We start from the raw sequence: 19178 nt of genomic DNA, 5'->3' as shown, positions 1-19178 counted from the left end.
TTTTTTTTCCACCGAAGCACACAGACTCCGCTCGCTCGTCTGATCTGCGTGGTCTTTGCATGCCGTCTCTGTCCCATTGTATGTGCCGTCTGCTGAAGGATATCACTTTTCTTGACTTGATCTTAACGTAGAAGCTCTTCTTTCCTCTGCTCGTCGTCTTGCTCGGACTGATCCTGTCATTGACACGCTTGCCCTGTGTCCGCGCTTCCTGCAGGTCAGCAGTGACGTAGACTGATATCATATTATACTACGGATTGCGTCACCCGTGGTGATCTAATCTTGACTTTAACCACTGACAACCAGAAAGGAGCCCGATAGCGTGCTGGCTCTATACACATTCCAGTTCACGGCCGGGCGTGTAGTTAGCGAGTAGTTAGCTGATTGGACGGGAGGTTATTAGAAGTTTGCAGACAGGCCTTCCAGGGTTAGTGATATACGTGCCATACACTGTAAAGACTGGATATCTTCTTGACCTGTTTTGGGTTGAGAGACACATCCAGTAGCTGGAGCCTCAGTGAATTTCTTATTCAGTGGCTTAGAAATGAGGCGTTAAAAGTGCAAAAGGGATGCTTGCTTACTTTCGCACAATGTTTATGGTCATTGCTAAATCAGAATGCAACACCCCAAAAAACGTATCATGTCTCTTTAAAGAAAACAACTAAATCGACAAATCTACTTAATAAACATGGTGACTCACTTTATATACTATATGTACATAAAATGGGAATTTGGTATGGGCAATGTTAAAGTTTGAAGTGCCTCCAAACGTTCCCACTACTGCATGCAGCGTGGGACACCACCGACCTCTCTCTCATTAAGAAGGACTATTGTTCTTTCCATTTGCCACATCAAGGACCTTTGAGTGTGATGTGAATATCAAGTGGTCCTTTTAGCAGAGCCCCTGAAAAGCTGTTTAAACATTTTAAATGCTGTGCCTGAGCTGGAAACAACTGGCGCGCTAGGTTTGGGACCGTGGAAGTCTCATATGCTTCGTGGGGTTTGTTACAGAGGTTAAGCTTTCGAGTCATTCTATCGTCTCGTTTATGGAGGTGTTGTGAGTTATCGCTCTTCTCTCATTTTCCTACCAGTGTATCTCACAGACACTTGTAAAAAGGCACTTAAATTGTTGTAAACTTTGTTCTGCTCGTATGTCACTGTGATAGAGTTCTTACCACAATTAGCTGATTTATTCTTGTGTAAAAGAAATAAAAGACTGTTTCTTGTGAGGTAGCAAAGTCTGCTGACCTGCTGTTACTTATATTTAGTTTATTTCTATTACTTTAACTTACATTTTCTAATATTAGTGACTGTGCATTTAGTGTAGCTTAAAACACATTCACCCCCCCCCCCCCTCCAAATTTCTCTTATTAGATTTATTCGAGTCGTTTTATAGCATGCTGGATGAAGAAACCCCACAGCCATCGATAAGAATCAGTTTCATTACATAATGAGATTTCTTATGGCCAAGTTAAGGCACTTAAGGAGTTTTTAGTGGGTATTTTTCTGTCAGCTAGCACAGCTCAACACCCTCCAGTGGAGAGTAAGTGCTAGCTAAGCTAAGCTAACTACATGTGTGGAGTTCGGGAAGATGACGGATTCCTGGCTCTGCACTGGATAATCTCTTGCCCACGGGAACCTTTTATACCTTCATTAGCACTGTCACCGTGGAGGCAACAGCTTATTCCTTTTAACGTGTTTGCCTGCACAAAGACATTTTTGCTGCAGATGCCGAGCATGTCCTTGTCTGAATGAGGTTCCAGGAGTTTGAAATCAAAAGCCTTCACCGTGAACTCCGTGCTGTCTTTTCCAGAGGCTCTAGACTCCTTTGTTGTCTTCCTGTCTCTCCTAGTTATGACAGCCACAGACAGGCATAGAGAACGGATATATCATTCCTACTGCTCTTGCAAGCGATCGCCGCTGAGGTGTCAGCAGAGAGGCGGAAGATGTGTGACTGATAGTTCCGCAGTGGCTTGGCCGCGCCGTTGTCACTCTAAGGGAACCGCGGCAACGAGGGTCGAGGAGGACCCACAAGGGATATAAATTACACAAAACACGCACGCCGACTCTGTTGTCCAGTGTGACCAAGTGGTCTCAAGGCTAGTTTTCCACACCTATTCATCTTTTTTATTCATGGCTGAGACATCCTACTGTAGACCTCGAATCCAATTTCCAGACCTGGGTTTTGTAGTCACTGGGAGTCAGCAAATGTAACTGGCTTTGTTAACAAAGGTAAAGGGTGGGTATGAGGGATGATTGACTATTGTACCTGAATGTTGGTGATTTCTAAGTGACTTCAAAATCTGAGCATGGATTTTGGGTCGGAGGGATTTAAAGTTGAATACCTGTTGAATACCAGAGTTGAGTACCTCGGGTTTGTCTGCATGCACCTCCGTGGATGTGCTGTGTGAGAGATGAGGTATAGAAACAGGTCCTCCTTCCTCTAAGTGTGCGTGTACTTTCTGGCTGTTCGGGACCGCCGTAGCAGGGTTGGTCACGCTGTTGTCCTTCTTCCTACAGGCTATGTGCAGTGGCTGAGCTCTGAAATGGCAGTGCAGGCCAGGCAGGTTCAAGCATCCCTGCTGCAGCACTGTGTCCACCCTTAGGTCCTGGGGCCCACCCTAAGCGTCTGATCGTGCCCGGGCCCCCGGCACCCTCGACGGGCTTCCCACATACCGGGCCTCCTGGCTTCACTCCGGCCCACCATGGGAGGATGCCTCTCCAAACCCAAACCAGGTGACGCATGCGGTCGCTGCCCCTCCCCCCCCCCCCCCAACCAAACCTCTCAAATCCTCTAATAATTGGCACTTGTTTCTCCATGCACATATAGGTCAGTCCCCCCTCCCCCCCCCCCCCAACTGCCTTTTGTGGCGTGGCTTTCTTTAGTTGGTCCAGGAATTTTAATGCTCTGACTTGCTCTCTGCCTTCATAGGGATTAGACGGTGAAATATGAGTGTAGAGCTGTTTGAATGTCGCCTTACGCCCCAAAGACAGAGCGATGCTAGAGGATAGAAATACGCCGTCATTCGTCCGTCCATCAGCGGGACCTTTCGCTGAGCCATGCAGGAGTAAGCGCACTCTTTTGGAAGGCAGGGAGATTGGAAAGGAAAAACCCAAGCTATGAAACCCCTGGAAGAAAAAAACAACCTCCCAAAACAATCAATCACAGTCGTCATATATGGCAGTTCAAAACTAACCTTAGCTGCTTGCTGAAGGTTTCCACGCAAACGCTTATTCAGACCTCTGCCTGAAGCATGACTTGCTCAGCAGAGGATTCTTTCCCCAGATCCGTCTTTCCAATCAGAGCCACAGGAAAGGCTCTGACAAATACTCACATTACATTTTAATCTTATATTACACACTGTGGCCTACGATGAAGTGACCGCGTTAGCGATAAATCACACTGAAGTGGAAATGGTATTATCAGTTTGTGGTATTATCGATTATTTGAGTGTGTGTGTGAGTGTGTGTGTGATAGAGAGAGAGAGAGAGAGAGAGAGAGTCAGGCAGGGACAGAGTAAGAAGGAAATTGGGAGAAACAGATAAATGTAATCAATAATTTAAAAATTACATCAGCATAATAGAGCTTACGCATTATGCAGAAATACAGATAACAGACATAAACGTATGTGAATCTCAGTATCTTTTAAAGCCGAACGTGCTTCTACAGGATAAAGTGCATCTATACTGCATATGTGTCAGACTAGAGACCTGTGCATCTCAGTCTGAAGTCTCAGCTCTCAGTCTGAAGAACCAGCTCTCGGTCAGAGTCTCCTGCTTTCTGCGCAGTGTCCGGAATCGCTAAGCATCGGGTGTACACCACGCGAAGCCGGCTTTCTTTCTTCTTCACTGCTGGCTTGGTCGTCTTTTATGATTTTCCATTGATTTTAATTAAGCTTCGCTCAGCAGGTGAGAATTCTCCTTCAGATTAAAGCCTAACACCCGAGTTCTCGGCACATTCTTCCAGTCAGAGAGAGCGAGCAGGTTCTGCGTGCGCTGTGGTAAAGCGACGTTACACAACAACCATTCCCCGATATAATTTTGAAACTTGCATTCCGTGTTATAAACATAGTGTCTTGCTCATTCTGCACACTTGACATTCATGCGTCTAAATTTGAACTCATGCAGCTCGTGCATGTGCTTGCATTGAATGATTCAGACTCTGATTAAACTACATTTCAGGTATGATTTATTCATACCACAGCTGACCTTCCGAAAAATAGCTACGGTTAGTAGCTGCACAGACTGACTTGAACTAACATAAACGGAAACAAGCGCGCGTCACGGCTACGCATGGCCTTTCAAAGTTACACAGGCAATAAGAGGAAGGTCAAATGTAGTCATTTTCATAATCTAACCTTTGATTAAACATGCAGTATGTAATATTACATGTAATATGGCTTTTAACATAGTCACACAAATGCCATGGAGAGGCAAGAATTGATCCTCAAACCTGCTTTTGACCTGACCTGACCTTTGACCCTTGCCTTTCACAGTTGAGGTCAAAGTTGAACTCACCCTCCTGGAGAAGGAGAAGGAGACGGACCTGATGTCTCCGAACGGCAAGGCCAGCCCATTCTCGGAGTGCCGTCCAAATGGCTCCCTGGGCCACTGCTCGGACGAGGAAGCGTCCACTCTGCGCTCTAACCACAAAGCCCGTGACTACACCGAGGCCGCCGTCTGCCACGTGAAAGACCTGGAGAACGGACAGTAAGGCTCTGCACTCTGCTTCCAGTGGGGAAATGAAAGTGGTGTGTCACGTGTGACGTGAGCGTTCCCATGTTTTGTTTTGGTTTTTTTTGGGAATGGGTCGATATCTGGAGCATGATATAACAGCGTTTTTCCTCTTTCCTCTGTGAAGGAGCTCAATAATAGGAACAGATTGTGCGCATTGACTGTGTGTGTGTGTGTGTGTGTGTGTGTGTGTGTGTGTGTGTGTGTGTGTGTGTGTGTGTGTGTGCGCGTGTGTGGGCATGTACTTAGTGATTTGATGGGATCAAATATCCCTGTGATCATCAGGGCTGGCAATATGGATGTAACCTGATATTGCAATCATTTTGAGTGTCATTTCACGATTGGTTCTCAAACACTTTAGTGAATGAAGCTCAGCACCATAGTGTTACTTCATACAACCTTTTTCTGTACAGAAGTTGTATTGTTCTTAACATTTATAACGTTTCAATATTTTGCGAACTGCAAAGAAGCAAGCTAAAAACATTTTTTGTCCTCAGTTATTTTTTTTCACCTCTATATACTTATATGAGCCCTTGCAACAAAAAACATATCAGCCATTTCCACTTTTTGTGTAATCAGTTATTTTAGTTTTTGATTTTGTATGATCTTTCCATTAAAATTACATTAAAATGCTAAATATGTTTTATTTAGACTTACCTTACTTCATTGATGTGGGCATTTAAAAATAAAACTTGCAGTAATGCTTTATATTATTGTTTTTAATTTGCAGAATGTGGAAAAACAGTATATGGATATGTATATTTTCTTAGATTGGGTGGTGTGTGTTGTGTAGAACAACACCTGGTCTTTGCTGAAAGTTGTCATTGTCATCTTCACTAAATGTTCTCCTGACCTTCCTCAGGTTGCCTTGTGTTTACAAGGCGTAGTTCTTATGAAAGTAATAGCTTGTACTGACAAACACCACTAAAGGGTGGTGCTCTTTTACTCTTTTGTAATGACACCTCGTGTGTAATGAGAATATAGTGAGTGGGCATTAGGAATATTAAAGCGCTCTCTTTTCCCCTTTTGTGATTGGTTACCTAGCCTCTGCTGTGATTGGTTACCTAGCCCCTGCTGTGATTGGTTACCTAGCCCCTGCTGTGATTGGTTACCTAGCCCCTGCTGTGATTGGTTACCTAGCCCCTGCTGTGATTGGTTACCTAGCCTCTGCTGTGATTGGTTACCTATTGTTCTCCGTGCCTGACTCACCTAACTCACCTGTACCTTTGTCCTCTGTAATGCTGTAACAGTGACTTTTCTGAAAATTTTGATATATTCCCTAACCCTACTTTTATCCGAAAAATGAAATGAGCTAAATAATTTCCTTTTGGTTGAGGTGTAGACATTATTTACCATGGTAATGTTTAAAAGGCCTAGCAATTCTCTACAATAGTTATACAGTCAACAGAAATACCCCACAAGTATAATAATACAATGCTCTCTCTCTGTGTGTGTGTGTGTGTGTGTGTGTGTGTGTGTGTGTGTGTGCGATGCACCAGGATGCGTGAGGTGGACATGGGGGCAGGCAGAGCTTTACTCATTAAGGAACATGGAGAATTCTGGGCCATGGGGCACAAATGTCCGCACTACGGGGCTCCGCTCGTTAAGGGTGAGACCGTCCATATCTGCTGAGCTCGTCGCTCATCACGAGACTTTGACCAGTCCGGCCGCTTCAGTGAAACTTAACTTGCCAACATGCTACATCTGATGTCTATCAGTCCCTTATCAGAAAGACAATTTCATGATTGTCCATTACACAGAGCTCGCAAAATCACTCTTATCAGACTGGGGATCACCCTTTAAGTCTTCACAACAGAATGCCGGGGCCTGCTGTTGATAATTAGCTCTCCTGGCGCATTTTAAGTGCAAAGAGTTAAGAGGAGTTTTTAGAAAACAAATGCCCTTCAACAGTATGCTTACGTTTACAACCCCTTGGGCTGTGCATTATCGATATAGTGACCTGAAAGGTTGTCATCCTGTTGGCAGGAGTCCTATCTAAAGGACACGTACGCTGTCCATGGCATGGCGCCTGCTTCAACATTGCGACAGGAGACATCGAGGATTTCCCCGGCCTGGACAGTCTCCCCACCTTTCAGGTAACACCTGGTGTTTCATCCAGCCTTCTGACAGCCTTATGCTGCCAGTATGTCAGACTAACGTGACCTCTGTGGCCCTCTTAAAGTGTCTGCGTCTTAACACTGTCGCATGCTAACCTTGTCTCACGGTAGTAGGGTATTTTACCTGGTTCGAAATTCAAGTCCTGAAAGCTATGAGAACTCAGTGGGCTGGTGTGAGACAGATGAGAGACACAGGAGAAACTCTGTGAGATGCAAAAGCGGGACAGGAGAAACGGTGAGACAGTCGAGAGGGGCAGGAGAAACTCCTGTGCTATGAGAGGCCAGTGACAGTTGGCCTTCTCTTTGACACAGGTCCGAGTCGAAAAGGACAAGGTGATTATACGGGCAAACAAGCAGGTAAAATGATCGCTCCGTCTTTCAGTTTTCTGTGTCTGTGTGTGTGTGTGTCTGTGTGTGTGTGTGTCTGTGTGTGTGTGTGTGTGTGTGTGTGTGTGTGTGTGGTAGGGGGTGTAAAGAGTGTAAAGTTAGTCAGGACGGAAGGATGTGCCAGCTGGTGTAATTGTTTCTTATCTCTCTCAGGCTCTTCAAACACAGAGGAGAACAAAGGCCACAGCGAAGTGCTCCGCTGTCATCAACTCCAGCACAAGCTTCAGCCATGTCCTGATCATCGGATCAGGTCAGGACACATATTTGTGTTTGCTTTGGCAAATGAACAGCTCTCTGTGAACAGCTCTCTGTGAACAGCTCTCTGTGAACAGCTCTCTGTGAACAGCTCTCTCTACGAACCGCTCTCTACAAACAGCTCTCTGTGAACAGCTCTCTCTGTGAACAGCTCTCTGTGAACAGCTCTCTCTACGAACCGCTCTCTACAAACAGCTCTCTACGAACGGTCTCTAGCAATAGCTCTCTACGAACGCTCTCTGTGAACAGCTCTCTGTGAACAGCTCTCTACAAACAGCTCTCTCTACGAACCGCTCTCTACAAACAGCTCTCTCTACGAACCGCTCTCTAGCAACAGCTCTCTACGAACGGTCTCTAGCAACAGCTCTCTACGAACAGCTCTCTATCAACAGCTCTCTACGAACGGTCTCTAGCAACAGCTCTCTACGAACGCTCTCTGTGAACAGCTCTCTACAAACAGCTCTCTCTACGAACCGCTCTCTACAAACAGCTCTCTACGAACGGTCTCTAGCAACAGCTCTCTACGAACAGCTCTCTATGAACAGCTCTCTACAAACAGCTCTCTCTACGAACCGCTCTCTACAAACAGCTCTCTACGAACGGTCTCTAGCAATATCTCTCTACGAACGCTCTCTGTGAACAGCTCTCTACAAACAGCTCTCTCTACGAACCGCTCTCTACAAACAGCTCTCTACGAACGGTCTCTAGCAACAGCTCTCTACGAACGGTCTCTAGCAACAGCTCTCTACGAACAGCTCTCTATCAACAGCTCTCTACGAACCGCTCTCTATCAACAGCTCTCTGTGAACAGCTATCTTACTTTATATGAAGTATATGAGATATGAGCATATGAAGAATCTGGAATGGTGTCAAAAAGTATTTCAGATGTCTCTGAACAAGATTTTCTTGAATGAACATATTTATGTCTGGGACTAGTTAGTATACCATGTGCAATTAAAGTATGACGAATATCTTTAAGATGCTATTTAAAGTTCTTTTCAGCTGGCTTTGAAATCAAATATAGTCCTATACGTTCATTATTTATAAGTGTGAAACTACCTCACAGTAGGACTGTATTTACCACTCTTTAAGTGAGACTGAACTGCAATCTCCCTCCCTCCCTCCCTATCAGGTCCTGCGGCCTTGGTATGTGCTGAGACGCTTAGGCAGGAGGGCTATACCGACCGTATCGTCATGTGCACCATGGACAAGCACCCACCCTATGACAGGCCTAAACTGAGTAAGGTTTGTACAGCGTGACAAGCCTCTGCCGTTTAGACCAAAGTGGGGGCCTCGCAGCCAAGACTGGCCACACTCTTCCCTGCGTCTTCCTCCGCAAACGCATGTTGATACTGCCGTCAGTCTAGCAGACCACCAAACTCCTTGTTCAAGTTGACTGTTTCTTGAATGGTTTTGTCTTTGTAGTCATTAGAAAGCACAGCTGAGCAGCTTCAGTTGCGCTCGATGGAGTTCTTCCAGACCCACGACATCGAACTCTTCCTGGAGAAAGAGGTGAGTCTGGCGCTGAGCTGCACGCGTCGGTCACGTAGGCCTGACCTCAAATGTCCAGCACACATTTACAGAAAAGTGCATGCTAGCTGAGAGTACGGGTTCGTTCTTTGAAGCTCAGCAGTTGCCCTTGTGCTCCCTGAAGTGTTGTACACTGTTTACGTGTCACATTTCCTACAGGCTGTGTCCGTGGACGTAAAGACAAAGACCGTGATGTTTCAGGATGGCTATAAGATGGAATACAGGAAACTCTTCATTGCAACAGGAAGCAGGTAGCCTAAGGATAGCACATGTCTTAGGGCAACTCTCTTTTAGCTGCCAGTGTTCATGTACGACACCCGAACTGCTACATTTGCAAGCCTATGTCCCTAGCACAGGACAGCACAGCACAGCACAGGACAGCACAGCACAGCACAGCACACAGTGTTGACTGAAGGCCAAATCATGACAAAATGACTAAATGAATTAATGACCTTTGTGGGAAAATGATCAGCCTTATCATTGGGTATTATCTCACTAAGAAATAATAGCTTATTATAATTGTTTAAATGATCATGTGCTAAACATGAAAAGAGGTTGTTTAATGATGGCATTACATTAAAAAAAAGTTTGCAAAAGGTCAATTTCCCAATGCTGACAATTAACATACAAAGAAAAAAGACAAATTCTGCTCCCTATGCATTATAAGATTAAAATCTTGTAATTTTTGCTCCCTATGCATCATAAGATTAAAATCTTTGGTACATTTTTTTGCTGTGGAAATCATTAATCATTCAACAGTCAACAGTCCGATGAGTCTGAAATAGGTGAACCATCTGAAAAGATCAGGTGAATTCTGAGGCTTCTGGAGTGAAGATAGTTTTCCCAAATCAAACATTCTTGCTTAGTCAGCGTTTTCTCATCGTTACTATCATCGTTATCTCATTCAAGCTTTGAGACTTCATTGAAGAATGAATAATTATTTCCTTTCTATAAGCATTATCAATAAGAAATATGAAGAGTTTTTCTGGAAAAAATTCAACTGACTGGTGTTCATTGTTGATGTAAAATACATGGGGTGGGGGGGGTCTAGAAAGATATGTATTTCAGAACATTGCCCAGTTGATCTATTTGTTATACGCTGTTAGCAAATACATCCACCTTGCCTGAGAGGAATGGTAGGTGTGGATGTAGATGTAGATGTAGATGTAGATGTAGATGTAGATGTAGACGTGGAGTTGTTTCATAGGCTCAGTCATAGCAGTGGGATTACAGTTAGCAGGCTATGTTGCAGTAACTGCTTAACTCTCTCTCTCATGCGGTTGTAGACCCAGGACCATAAATTACAAGGGGAAAGACATTGGCAATGTGTTTCACCTGAGAACCCCTGAAGATGCTAACAGCATAGCCAGGCTGGCTGGCAGTAGGAACGCTGTCATTGTGGGCACCTCCTTTACTGGTGAGATTCATGACACATATTTTAATATTACTGTATTATTATTATTATTATTATTATTATTATTATTATTATTAAATGCATTGCCATACCCATCAGCTTGGTAACACTAGAGACTTAGTAAATAGATGAATTAGAAGTGTCTGAATACATAATTGTGCATACTGTATTTCATACAAAGTGTAAGTATTTGTGATAATGAAGTCTGAAATCATTTTTGGTCACCTGTGATTGGTTATAGAATGACCTATGCTGGAGATGTAGAGTGACTTGAGGTGTGTAGTGTATGCTCAGGTGCTCAAGCATGTAAGCTGATGTATGCGTACCTGTGCTCAGGTGTGTAAGATAATGTATGCGTACCTGTGCTCAGGTGTGTAAGATAATGTATGCGTACCTGTGCTCAGGTGTGTAAGATAATGTAAGCCTATCTGTGCTCAGGAGTGTAAGCTAATGTATGCGTACCTGTGCTAAGGTGTGTAAGTTAATGTATGCGTACCTGTGCTCAGGTGTGTAAGCTGATGTATGTCTAACTGTTCTCAGGGGTGTAAGTTAATGTATGCATACATGTGCTCAGGGGTGTAAGCTAATGTATGCATACATGTGCTCAGGGGTGTAAGATAATGTAAGCCAATCTGTGCTCAGGAGTGTAAGATAATGTATGCGTACCTGTGCTCAGGTGTGTAAGCTGATGTTTGTGTACCTCTGCTCAGGTGTGTAAGCTAATGTATGCATACATGTGCTCAGGTATGTAAGATAATGTATGTCTAACTGTTCTCAGGGGTGTAAGCTAATGTAAGCCTATCTGTGCTCAGGAGTGTAAGCTAATGTATGCGTACCTGTGCTAAGGTGTGTAAGTTAATGTATGCGTACCTGTGCTCAGGTGTGTAAGCTGATGTTTGTGTACCTCTGCTCAGGTGTGTAAGCTAATGTATGTGTACCTGTGCTCAGGTGTGTAAGCTAATGTATGCGTGCCTGTGCTCAGGAATGCATGGTAATGTATGCATACCCGTGTTCAGGTGTGTAAGCTAAAGTGTGTTGTGCTTGTGTTCAGGTATGGAGGTGGCCGCAGCCCTGACAGACAAAGCCCACTCTGTGTCTGTGATCGGCATTGACGCCGTGCCATTCCGCAAAGCCCTTGGCGAGAAAGTAGGGAAATCTCTGATGAGGGTGAGAACACATGCACTCAGGTTCTAGTCTCACTACAACTCAATATCACGCTGTGTTTACTAGAACTAATTCTATGTTCTATGTCTGTCTGTCTGTCTGTCCATCCTTTTCTTTCATTTTAACTGATGCCCTCGTTGCTTGTAAAGGACAGTGGTATGCTTGTGAAGTTTTAAACTATTACACACTTTTGTGGAGAGTCATTGAACTTGTATGAAAGTGTTGTAACACATTTTCACTGACCAATGTACAGCAATCGGTGGCAAGTCTCACAAAGCCCTAGCAGCCCAAAGATCAATGTTTTGCACATTAAGAAGACAGATGCCCCAAACAATTGGATGTAATTTCCAGTTATTTACATGGAAGAATGATGAGAAACCAGATATTCTTAGAGGTGGAGGTCGAAGAAGGAGGACATGAAAATCGTCGTATGTGCCTTTCAGAACACAATGCCAAGCTGGACAGCAGGGACTAAGTCTGGCTTTTCCCTGTGGCAAAAAGCCCGAAAGAGTGTGTCAGCATTTAAAAAATTGCCAACGATCGCAATGTGTGTAAATCACAGGCAGCAGGGCGGAAGTGCTGAAAAGATTCTTCAGGGTTTTTCTAAGCCTTGTCAGAACAGAACACAGGCAGACAGAGGTCTCACAGCCAAACCCATGACCTTAGACCAAACACAGGCAGACAGAGGTCTCACAGCCAAACCCATGACCTTAGACCAAACACAGGCAGACAGAGGTCTCACAGCCAAACCCATGACCTTAGACCAAACACAGGAAGACAGAGGTCACACAGCCAAACCCATGACTTTAGACCAAACACAGGCAGACAGAGGTCACACAGCCAAACCCATAACCTTAGACCAAACACAGGCAGACAGAGGTCACACAGCCAAACCCATGACCTTAGACCAAACACAGGAAGACAGAGGTCTCACAGCCAAACCCATAACCTTAGACCAAACACAGGCAGACAGAGGTCACACAGCCAAACCCATGACCTTAGACCAAACACAGGCAGACAGAGGTCTCACAGCCAAACCCATAACCTTAGACCAAACACAGGCAGACAGAGGTCACACAGCCAAACCCATGACCTTAGACCAAACACAGGCAGACAGAGGTCACACAGCCAAACCCATGACCTTAGACCAAACACAGGCAGACAGAGGTCACACAGCCAAACCCATGACCTTAGACCAAACACAGGCAGACAGAGGTCACACAGCCAAACCCATGACCTTAGACCAAACACAGGCAGACAGAGGTCTCACAGCCAAACCCATGACTTTAGACCAAAGACAGGAAGACAGAGGTCACACAGCCAAACCCATAACCTTAGACCAAACACAGGCAGACAGAGGTCACACAGCCAAACCCATGACCTTAGACCAAACACAGGCAGACAGAGGTCTCACAGCCAAACCCATAACCTTAGACCAAACACAGGCAGACAGAGGTCTCACAGCCAAACCCATGACCTTAGACCAAACACAGGCAGACAGAGGTCTCACAGCCAAACCCATGACTTTAGACCAAAGACAGGAAGACAGAGGTCACACAGCCAAACCCATAACCTTAGACCAAACACAGGCAGACAGAGGTCACACAGCCAAACCCATGACCTTAGACCAAACACAGGAAGACAGAGGTCTCACAGCCAAACCCATGACCTTAGACCAAACACAGGCAGACAGAGGTCTCACAGCCAAACCCATGACCTTAGACCAAACACAGGCAGACAGAGGTCTCACAGCCAAACCCATGACTTTAGACCAAAGACAGGAAGACAGAGGTCACACAGCCAAACCCATAACCTTAGACCAAACACAGGCAGACAGAGGTCACACAGCCAAACCCATGACTTTAGACCAAACACAGGCAGACAGAGGTCACACAGCCAAACCCATAACCTTAGACCAAACACAGGCAGACAGAGGTCACACAGCCAAACCCATGACTTTAGACCAAAGACAGGAAGACAGAGGTCACACAGCCAAACCCATAACCTTAGACCAAACACAGGCAGACAGAGGTCACACAGCCAAACCCATGACTTTAGACCAAACACAGGCAGACAGAGGTCACACAGCCAAACCCATAACCTTAGACCAAACACAGGCAGACAGAGGTCACACAGCCAAACCCATGACCTTAGACCAAACACAGGAAGACAGAGGTCTCACAGCCAAACCCATAACCTTAGACCAAACACAGGCAGACAGAGGTCACACAGCCAAACCCATGACCTTAGACCAAACACAGGCAGACAGAGGTCACACAGCCAAACCCATGACCTTAGACCAAACACAGGCAGACAGAGGTCACACAGCCAAACCCATGACCTTAGACCAAACACAGGCAGACAGAGGTCACACAGCCAAACCCATGACCTTAGACCAAACACAGGCAGACAGAGGTCACACAGCCAAACCCATGACCTTAGACCAAACACAGGCAGACAGAGGTCACACAGCCAAACCCATGACCTTAGACCAAACACAGGCAGACAGAGGTCACACAGCCAAACCCATAACCTTAGACCAAACACAGGAAGACAGAGGTCACACAGCCAAACCCATGACCTTAGACCAAACACAGGCAGACAGAGGTCACGCAGCCAAATCTATAACCTTATGTGGCAAATAAATTGTAGGGACATAACCTTTTTAGAATTTTCCAAACACGTCAAAGACTACTGTGCTTAGGGGATTGAAATGACAAGCTGAGAATGTGTTTGTTCCCTGTATGCTGTTTCCATGTGTTGCACTGCGTGAGAGTGAGATGAGACTAACATATTGCTCTGACACATCTTACAAGGTCTTGAGCATAAGGTCCCTCACACATACAGAAGCCAGAGATGGACTAATAAAGCTCACACTTACTGCTCACTGTTCTTGCCCCTTTAAGAAATCGCCTAAGTGGCTCAAATATGGTTGACTTTATCTCTCAAACCCTATTCAGTAACTGATCATTTTTATTTAAGCTCAAACACAGTTACGACTTCAGAGGTGTTTAGACTAGAACAGACAGCCTGACCTCACCCAGACCATTACACAGATTAAAGCAAACGTCAACTTAGGGAAGGACACAGAGAACCAGAATGGGGAGTGCACTGTACAGTGGCTGGCTGGTGGTCAGGGGCTTGACCATGTACTGTGCTCTCCCGTGGCAGCTGTTCGAGGGGAACAGGGTGAAGTTCTACATGCTGAACGAGGTGTCGGAAATGCGGGGGCATCATGGACAGGTATCCAGGAAGTGAGAGAAACAGACGGGACATGGGCTCTCCCTCTGTCTTCCTTCCTTTTTCTCACTCTATCCCTTTTGTCTTTCTTATTCGGTGAGTGTCTCTCAGCCAAGGGCTGCAAAGGCCGTGTAAATAAATAGTGCGGGTGCATGTAACAGCGTAACAGTGTGGTTACATGTAATAGCGTAATAGTGTGGTTACATGCAACACCTGTCCCAGATGGTGGCCCTGCTTCTGTCAATACTGTCAGCATTCTGTCAACATTCTTAGAAGGTGAACTTAGTGGCTATAACAATCCAATAATGATTGAATATTAATCACCGTTTCCTGGGTGATATGTTACTGGGGCATCCGGGAAATTGTTGATAACACCGGGATACATCTTAAGTTGCCCTGAAATTATTTTACCGTTTATCTGATCCGAAACATACTGATATTACTTTGACAATAGCAATCTGTAAGTGCTTAGACAACAGCTGCAGCAGAAGGTGTACTCTCACGCGTGTCTTTTGTTTGGTCAGTTAAAAGAAGTTGTTCTGAAAAGCGGCAAGGTCTTAAGAGCGGACGTGTGTGTTATCGGCACAGGTGAGTGGCCACGTTGGCTTCTCCTCTTGCTATAGCGATGCGAGCACTTTGCCGCTGGAAGTGAATGTGATCACGATCTTATGCTTTGATGTACAGTGTAGTGTGCTGCACATTTCTAAGCTGTGGCACGATGCCTCTACAGGATCAAGTCCTGCCACGGCGTTTCTCAAACAGAGCGGAGTTCACATGGACTCCAAGGGCTTCATCACCGTCAACAAGGTAGCAGCTCACATTCCGCCTCGCGATATAATGTTACTGCATGAACAAAGCAGGCGTCCTCCGCCCAGAACATATCAACTGAGAGAAAAGTCTCGTTAGCACTGTCTGTGCCGTGTGTGACCCCTTAAATGTTCCTGTTTTGATTTTTAATTTTTTTGTTGGCTTATTAATACAAAGTTTACAGGCCCAAGCGCAAGGTAAGCATCTACTGTTTCCTTGTTCAGATGATGCAGACGAACGCAGATGGAGTGTTTGCTGGCGGCGATGTCGTAACGTTTCCGTTGGCTCTGCGTGGCAATAAGAAGGTGAACATCCCTCACTGGCAGATGGCCCATGTCCATGGTACGCTCCACAGACATCAGGCTGTCTGCTTAAGCCCCAGTCAGCGCTCCCTCTAAAACTGGAGTTATTTCATTATGCATATAGTGCAATGGTAAAGGTCTCAGCCTACTAACACTCCTTAATCTGTAGGGAGGGTTGCAGCTTTGGGCATGATGGGAAAAGCCTCAGAGATTAGAACGGTGCCTTACTTCTGGAGTGCTATGTTTGGAAAAAGCATACGCTACGCAGGTAAGGAAGATTACACTCGATTTGTGTAGTGTGTGTTATATATAGAAAAATTCAACATAATGTCATTCTTATATAGCATCTCACACGCTCCAAACTTTCCTGCTAAGGTTATGGAGAAGGCTTTGATGATGTCATCATCCAGGGAGATTTGGATGAGTTGAAATTCGTGGCTTTCTACACCAAGTAAGCACACCAACCCAATGTAAAAATAATCTGCCGCAGTTTGAGGTAACAGAAACTGAAAGATTACCTCACTGGTGCTGAAGTTTAAATTTGGGATGCAAAAATTGCCATACAGCTCCAGAGCAGACACATCCCCCTTATTTATATACCCTGACTCTGGGAATTCACACTAAAGCGTCATTTATCACCACTGGGGTGGTTATGCTTGTTTTTCTGTGTGTGGTGTCGCATTCACTAGTCACTACACTGTAGTTCAAATCTAGAACTTTTGTGTATCCGTGTAAAATTTTTGAAATTATACAAAGAAGCTGTGCTGATACGGAGTAAGTAACGAACACGTGTGTTCTTGTTTTACTGCCTTGTATCAACAGGAGTGAGGAGGTGATAGCCGTAGCCAGCATGAACTACGACCCCATTGTGTCACGGGTCGCTGAGGTCTTTGGTTCTGGAAAGACAATTAAGAAGCGTGACGTAGAGTAAGTACATTTCACCATCCTACCAAAAAAACAAACCCAAAACCTCACCCACAGAGCTGCTCACCTTCAATTTCCCAGGGTTCAGACTTGGTTTCGTCTGGGCAGCTGTGGGCAACAGCTCAGACTGACAAAATTTAAACTCTGAACTGTGTAACAGTGGCACACAAGCTATGTACTGTGCACCTGTGCATTAGTAACTGGAGCTGTAGCTCACAGTTGCTGTGTAGCCTGTGCACTTGTGTACAGTAACGTGAATGTGAACAGTGCCATTCTGCCATTAAACAATCTCTACTGCACTGCGAGGAAGGTGATTCTGTGTCTTTTTGCTGGAAAAGATAGAAACGTCCCTTGCCCACACACATTTACATTAGCACTACTGTGTAGGCAGTTTGCTGTCGATAGCTGGTTATCTGCATGCTCAATGGCCTTTTCCCATTACTGTGGCTTGCAATTGCTTTAAATGTTTCTTTATGCATGTCCTATAAACTACAAAATTATTTTAAAACTTTTGCATCTGACTCAGTGGAAGGTGCAGACTGACTGACCAGCTTAGTCATGTCTTCTTTTCTATTTTGCTTACATAAATCGAAGGATGTTCACCCATGGCAAGTACGGGCACACGTTTCAGTGATGTTTTTTTATGGGGTGAAGTACACTTGCAGCTCTAATTTATGTTTCTATCCTTTTATTGTGTAAAGTCGAGATGGTATAAACATATGCTTAATTTCAGCGTGGTCTGTTTTTCCAGGACGGGAGATATCTCATGGTTGATAGACAAAGGCTCACAGTGAGAATCCTCCAAACTCTGAGCAGTAGAGACTTGAGCCGAAAGTCTTTCTTCTGGAGTCTTTCTTCTGGTTCACCCGGTGGAACGCTTTTTAAGGAAACCCCCAGCTGGTCTCAGCGCTGAAGAAGCAGTCTGGGAAGGAAGATTGGGGATGGAAGCCTGAAGCTCCAATCAATGGGACCCCACACCTGCATAAGCTAGCCCACCCACAGGACAGGGCTAGGCACCTGCTTTCGGAGGCTGGGAGCAGAGCTGCAAATAACACCTGCTCTCGATACTAGCATGAAAATGAGCCATACCGTTTAAAAAAAAAAAAAGTTCTTAAACACTGGAGGTCTCCTAGGTCGGCATGGTATGGATCTTTGTTTGTGTTTGTTTTTGTTTCCTCCAGTCAAATGCTGATGCAATGCCAAGCTCCGGCCTTCTCTGCTAGTGCACGAATCAGCTGTACACAATGTTTATATAGGGCCAGTTGAGGAGAGTTAGCATTAAAAACCTATTTTGTACATGCAACTTTGTATATAGCTGTTACATGCAACTGGGTTATGACATTCACAATGATTTTGTTTCTACTAAACCTCTGAGGACACGGTAATGCTACGGATTAGGTTAGGTGTGCCAACTACGGCCTTTAAGAAGATCAAGCAACTGACCTTTGGACAGATACGTGGTTAGGCTCCAGTCTATAGTATGACAAGGCTTTGTTTAAGAATCACTCTGAAATTTCATGTTGAGTCTGTAGAATTAGAAGTAAATATGCTAATTATGCATGTCTTGCTTGAAGTCTCATCACGGTGTCGTCAGTCCAGGTCCAGGTGTCAGTCTATTTGAAGAGAAACATTTCAGCATGCCGCAGGCTTTAAAGTGTAAACTAGAGTACTGGTTTTAACGCTAAAAGTGTTAATGTCCTGAACATTGGCCTGATATCACAGTAAATTAGTAGATATGATCAGTTACATAAAATAGAATAATATTGGCTTCAGTATCTCCTTTTGCAATAAAAGCATGTCTCCTTGGCAACAGGTCCTTAATGCTAACTAACAGCTCTTTTACAATGTACTTCTTATGGAAACTTTGGTTGCCATGCTAGTTAACGGCACAAAATATATAAAGTATATCTATTTAAAGCTATACCTCTATATTAATGCTAGAAATATAAAATATAGGATTTATAGGACTGGATATTCTGATATCTTGAAGTACATGATTGATTGGTTCATTGATTGAGTGACTGATGATTCATTGTATTTTTTTAGATAAGATGCAGTAATTTGAATGCTGATTAGGTAGCTCTGACCTCCTGAAACTCCTTTTTGTTACTAACTCAGGGAAAGGAGGTTTGAGTCCTGCTTATATGGGGGTTTGTCCTGGTGAAAAAAAATAATAAATCTCTTGCTTTTATATTCTACCACTATCTTCAGAATGTACAATTTTTTTTTATTAATTTTCAACATGCTCTAGAAAAAATATTAATGAAATCTAAATGAATTTTAAAGTAACATATACGTTCAAAATTA

The 19178-nt window shown here is 44.5% G+C and overlaps 1 protein-coding gene across 6 annotated transcripts in view; it reads left to right on the top strand.

Moving 5' to 3' along the window:
* LOC113577769 (apoptosis-inducing factor 3) overlaps nucleotides 1-19069 on the top strand; it is a 22028-nt gene extending 2959 nt beyond the window's left edge. For 3 of the 6 annotated variants that reach the window (XM_035530365.1, XM_035530366.1, XM_035530367.1), the window contains exons 2-21: nucleotides 2518-2733; nucleotides 4494-4707; nucleotides 6231-6340; nucleotides 6718-6827; nucleotides 7161-7205; nucleotides 7389-7485; nucleotides 8623-8735; nucleotides 8916-9002; nucleotides 9180-9271; nucleotides 10307-10437; nucleotides 11486-11601; nucleotides 14770-14841; nucleotides 15363-15426; nucleotides 15569-15645; nucleotides 15870-15987; nucleotides 16117-16215; nucleotides 16323-16398; nucleotides 16770-16874; nucleotides 17466-17483; nucleotides 17623-19069. In XM_035530365.1, coding sequence (XP_035386258.1) covers nucleotides 2703-2733; nucleotides 4494-4707; nucleotides 6231-6340; nucleotides 6718-6827; nucleotides 7161-7205; nucleotides 7389-7485; nucleotides 8623-8735; nucleotides 8916-9002; nucleotides 9180-9271; nucleotides 10307-10437; nucleotides 11486-11601; nucleotides 14770-14841; nucleotides 15363-15426; nucleotides 15569-15645; nucleotides 15870-15987; nucleotides 16117-16215; nucleotides 16323-16398; nucleotides 16770-16874; nucleotides 17466-17483; nucleotides 17623-17665 — 1818 coding nt within the window. In that variant the 5' untranslated portion in view covers nucleotides 2518-2702 and the 3' untranslated portion in view covers nucleotides 17666-19069. Of the gene's footprint in view, nucleotides 1-2517; nucleotides 2734-4493; nucleotides 4708-6230; nucleotides 6341-6717; nucleotides 6828-7160; nucleotides 7206-7388; nucleotides 7486-8622; nucleotides 8736-8915; nucleotides 9003-9179; nucleotides 9272-10306; nucleotides 10438-11485; nucleotides 11602-14769; nucleotides 14842-15362; nucleotides 15427-15568; nucleotides 15646-15869; nucleotides 15988-16116; nucleotides 16216-16322; nucleotides 16399-16769; nucleotides 16875-17465; nucleotides 17520-17622 lie in introns of all 6 variants that reach the window. The other 3 variants (XM_035530369.1, XM_035530370.1, XM_035530368.1) reach the window with 3 other exon arrangements.
* Nucleotides 19070-19178: the final 109 nt, after the last annotated feature.

Source organism: Electrophorus electricus, chromosome 9 (assembly GCF_013358815.1).
Source record: "Electrophorus electricus isolate fEleEle1 chromosome 9, fEleEle1.pri, whole genome shotgun sequence".
In the NCBI taxonomy this organism is placed as follows: domain Eukaryota; kingdom Metazoa; phylum Chordata; class Actinopteri; order Gymnotiformes; family Gymnotidae; genus Electrophorus; species Electrophorus electricus.
This window is presented reverse-complemented; position numbering and strand designations above follow the sequence as displayed.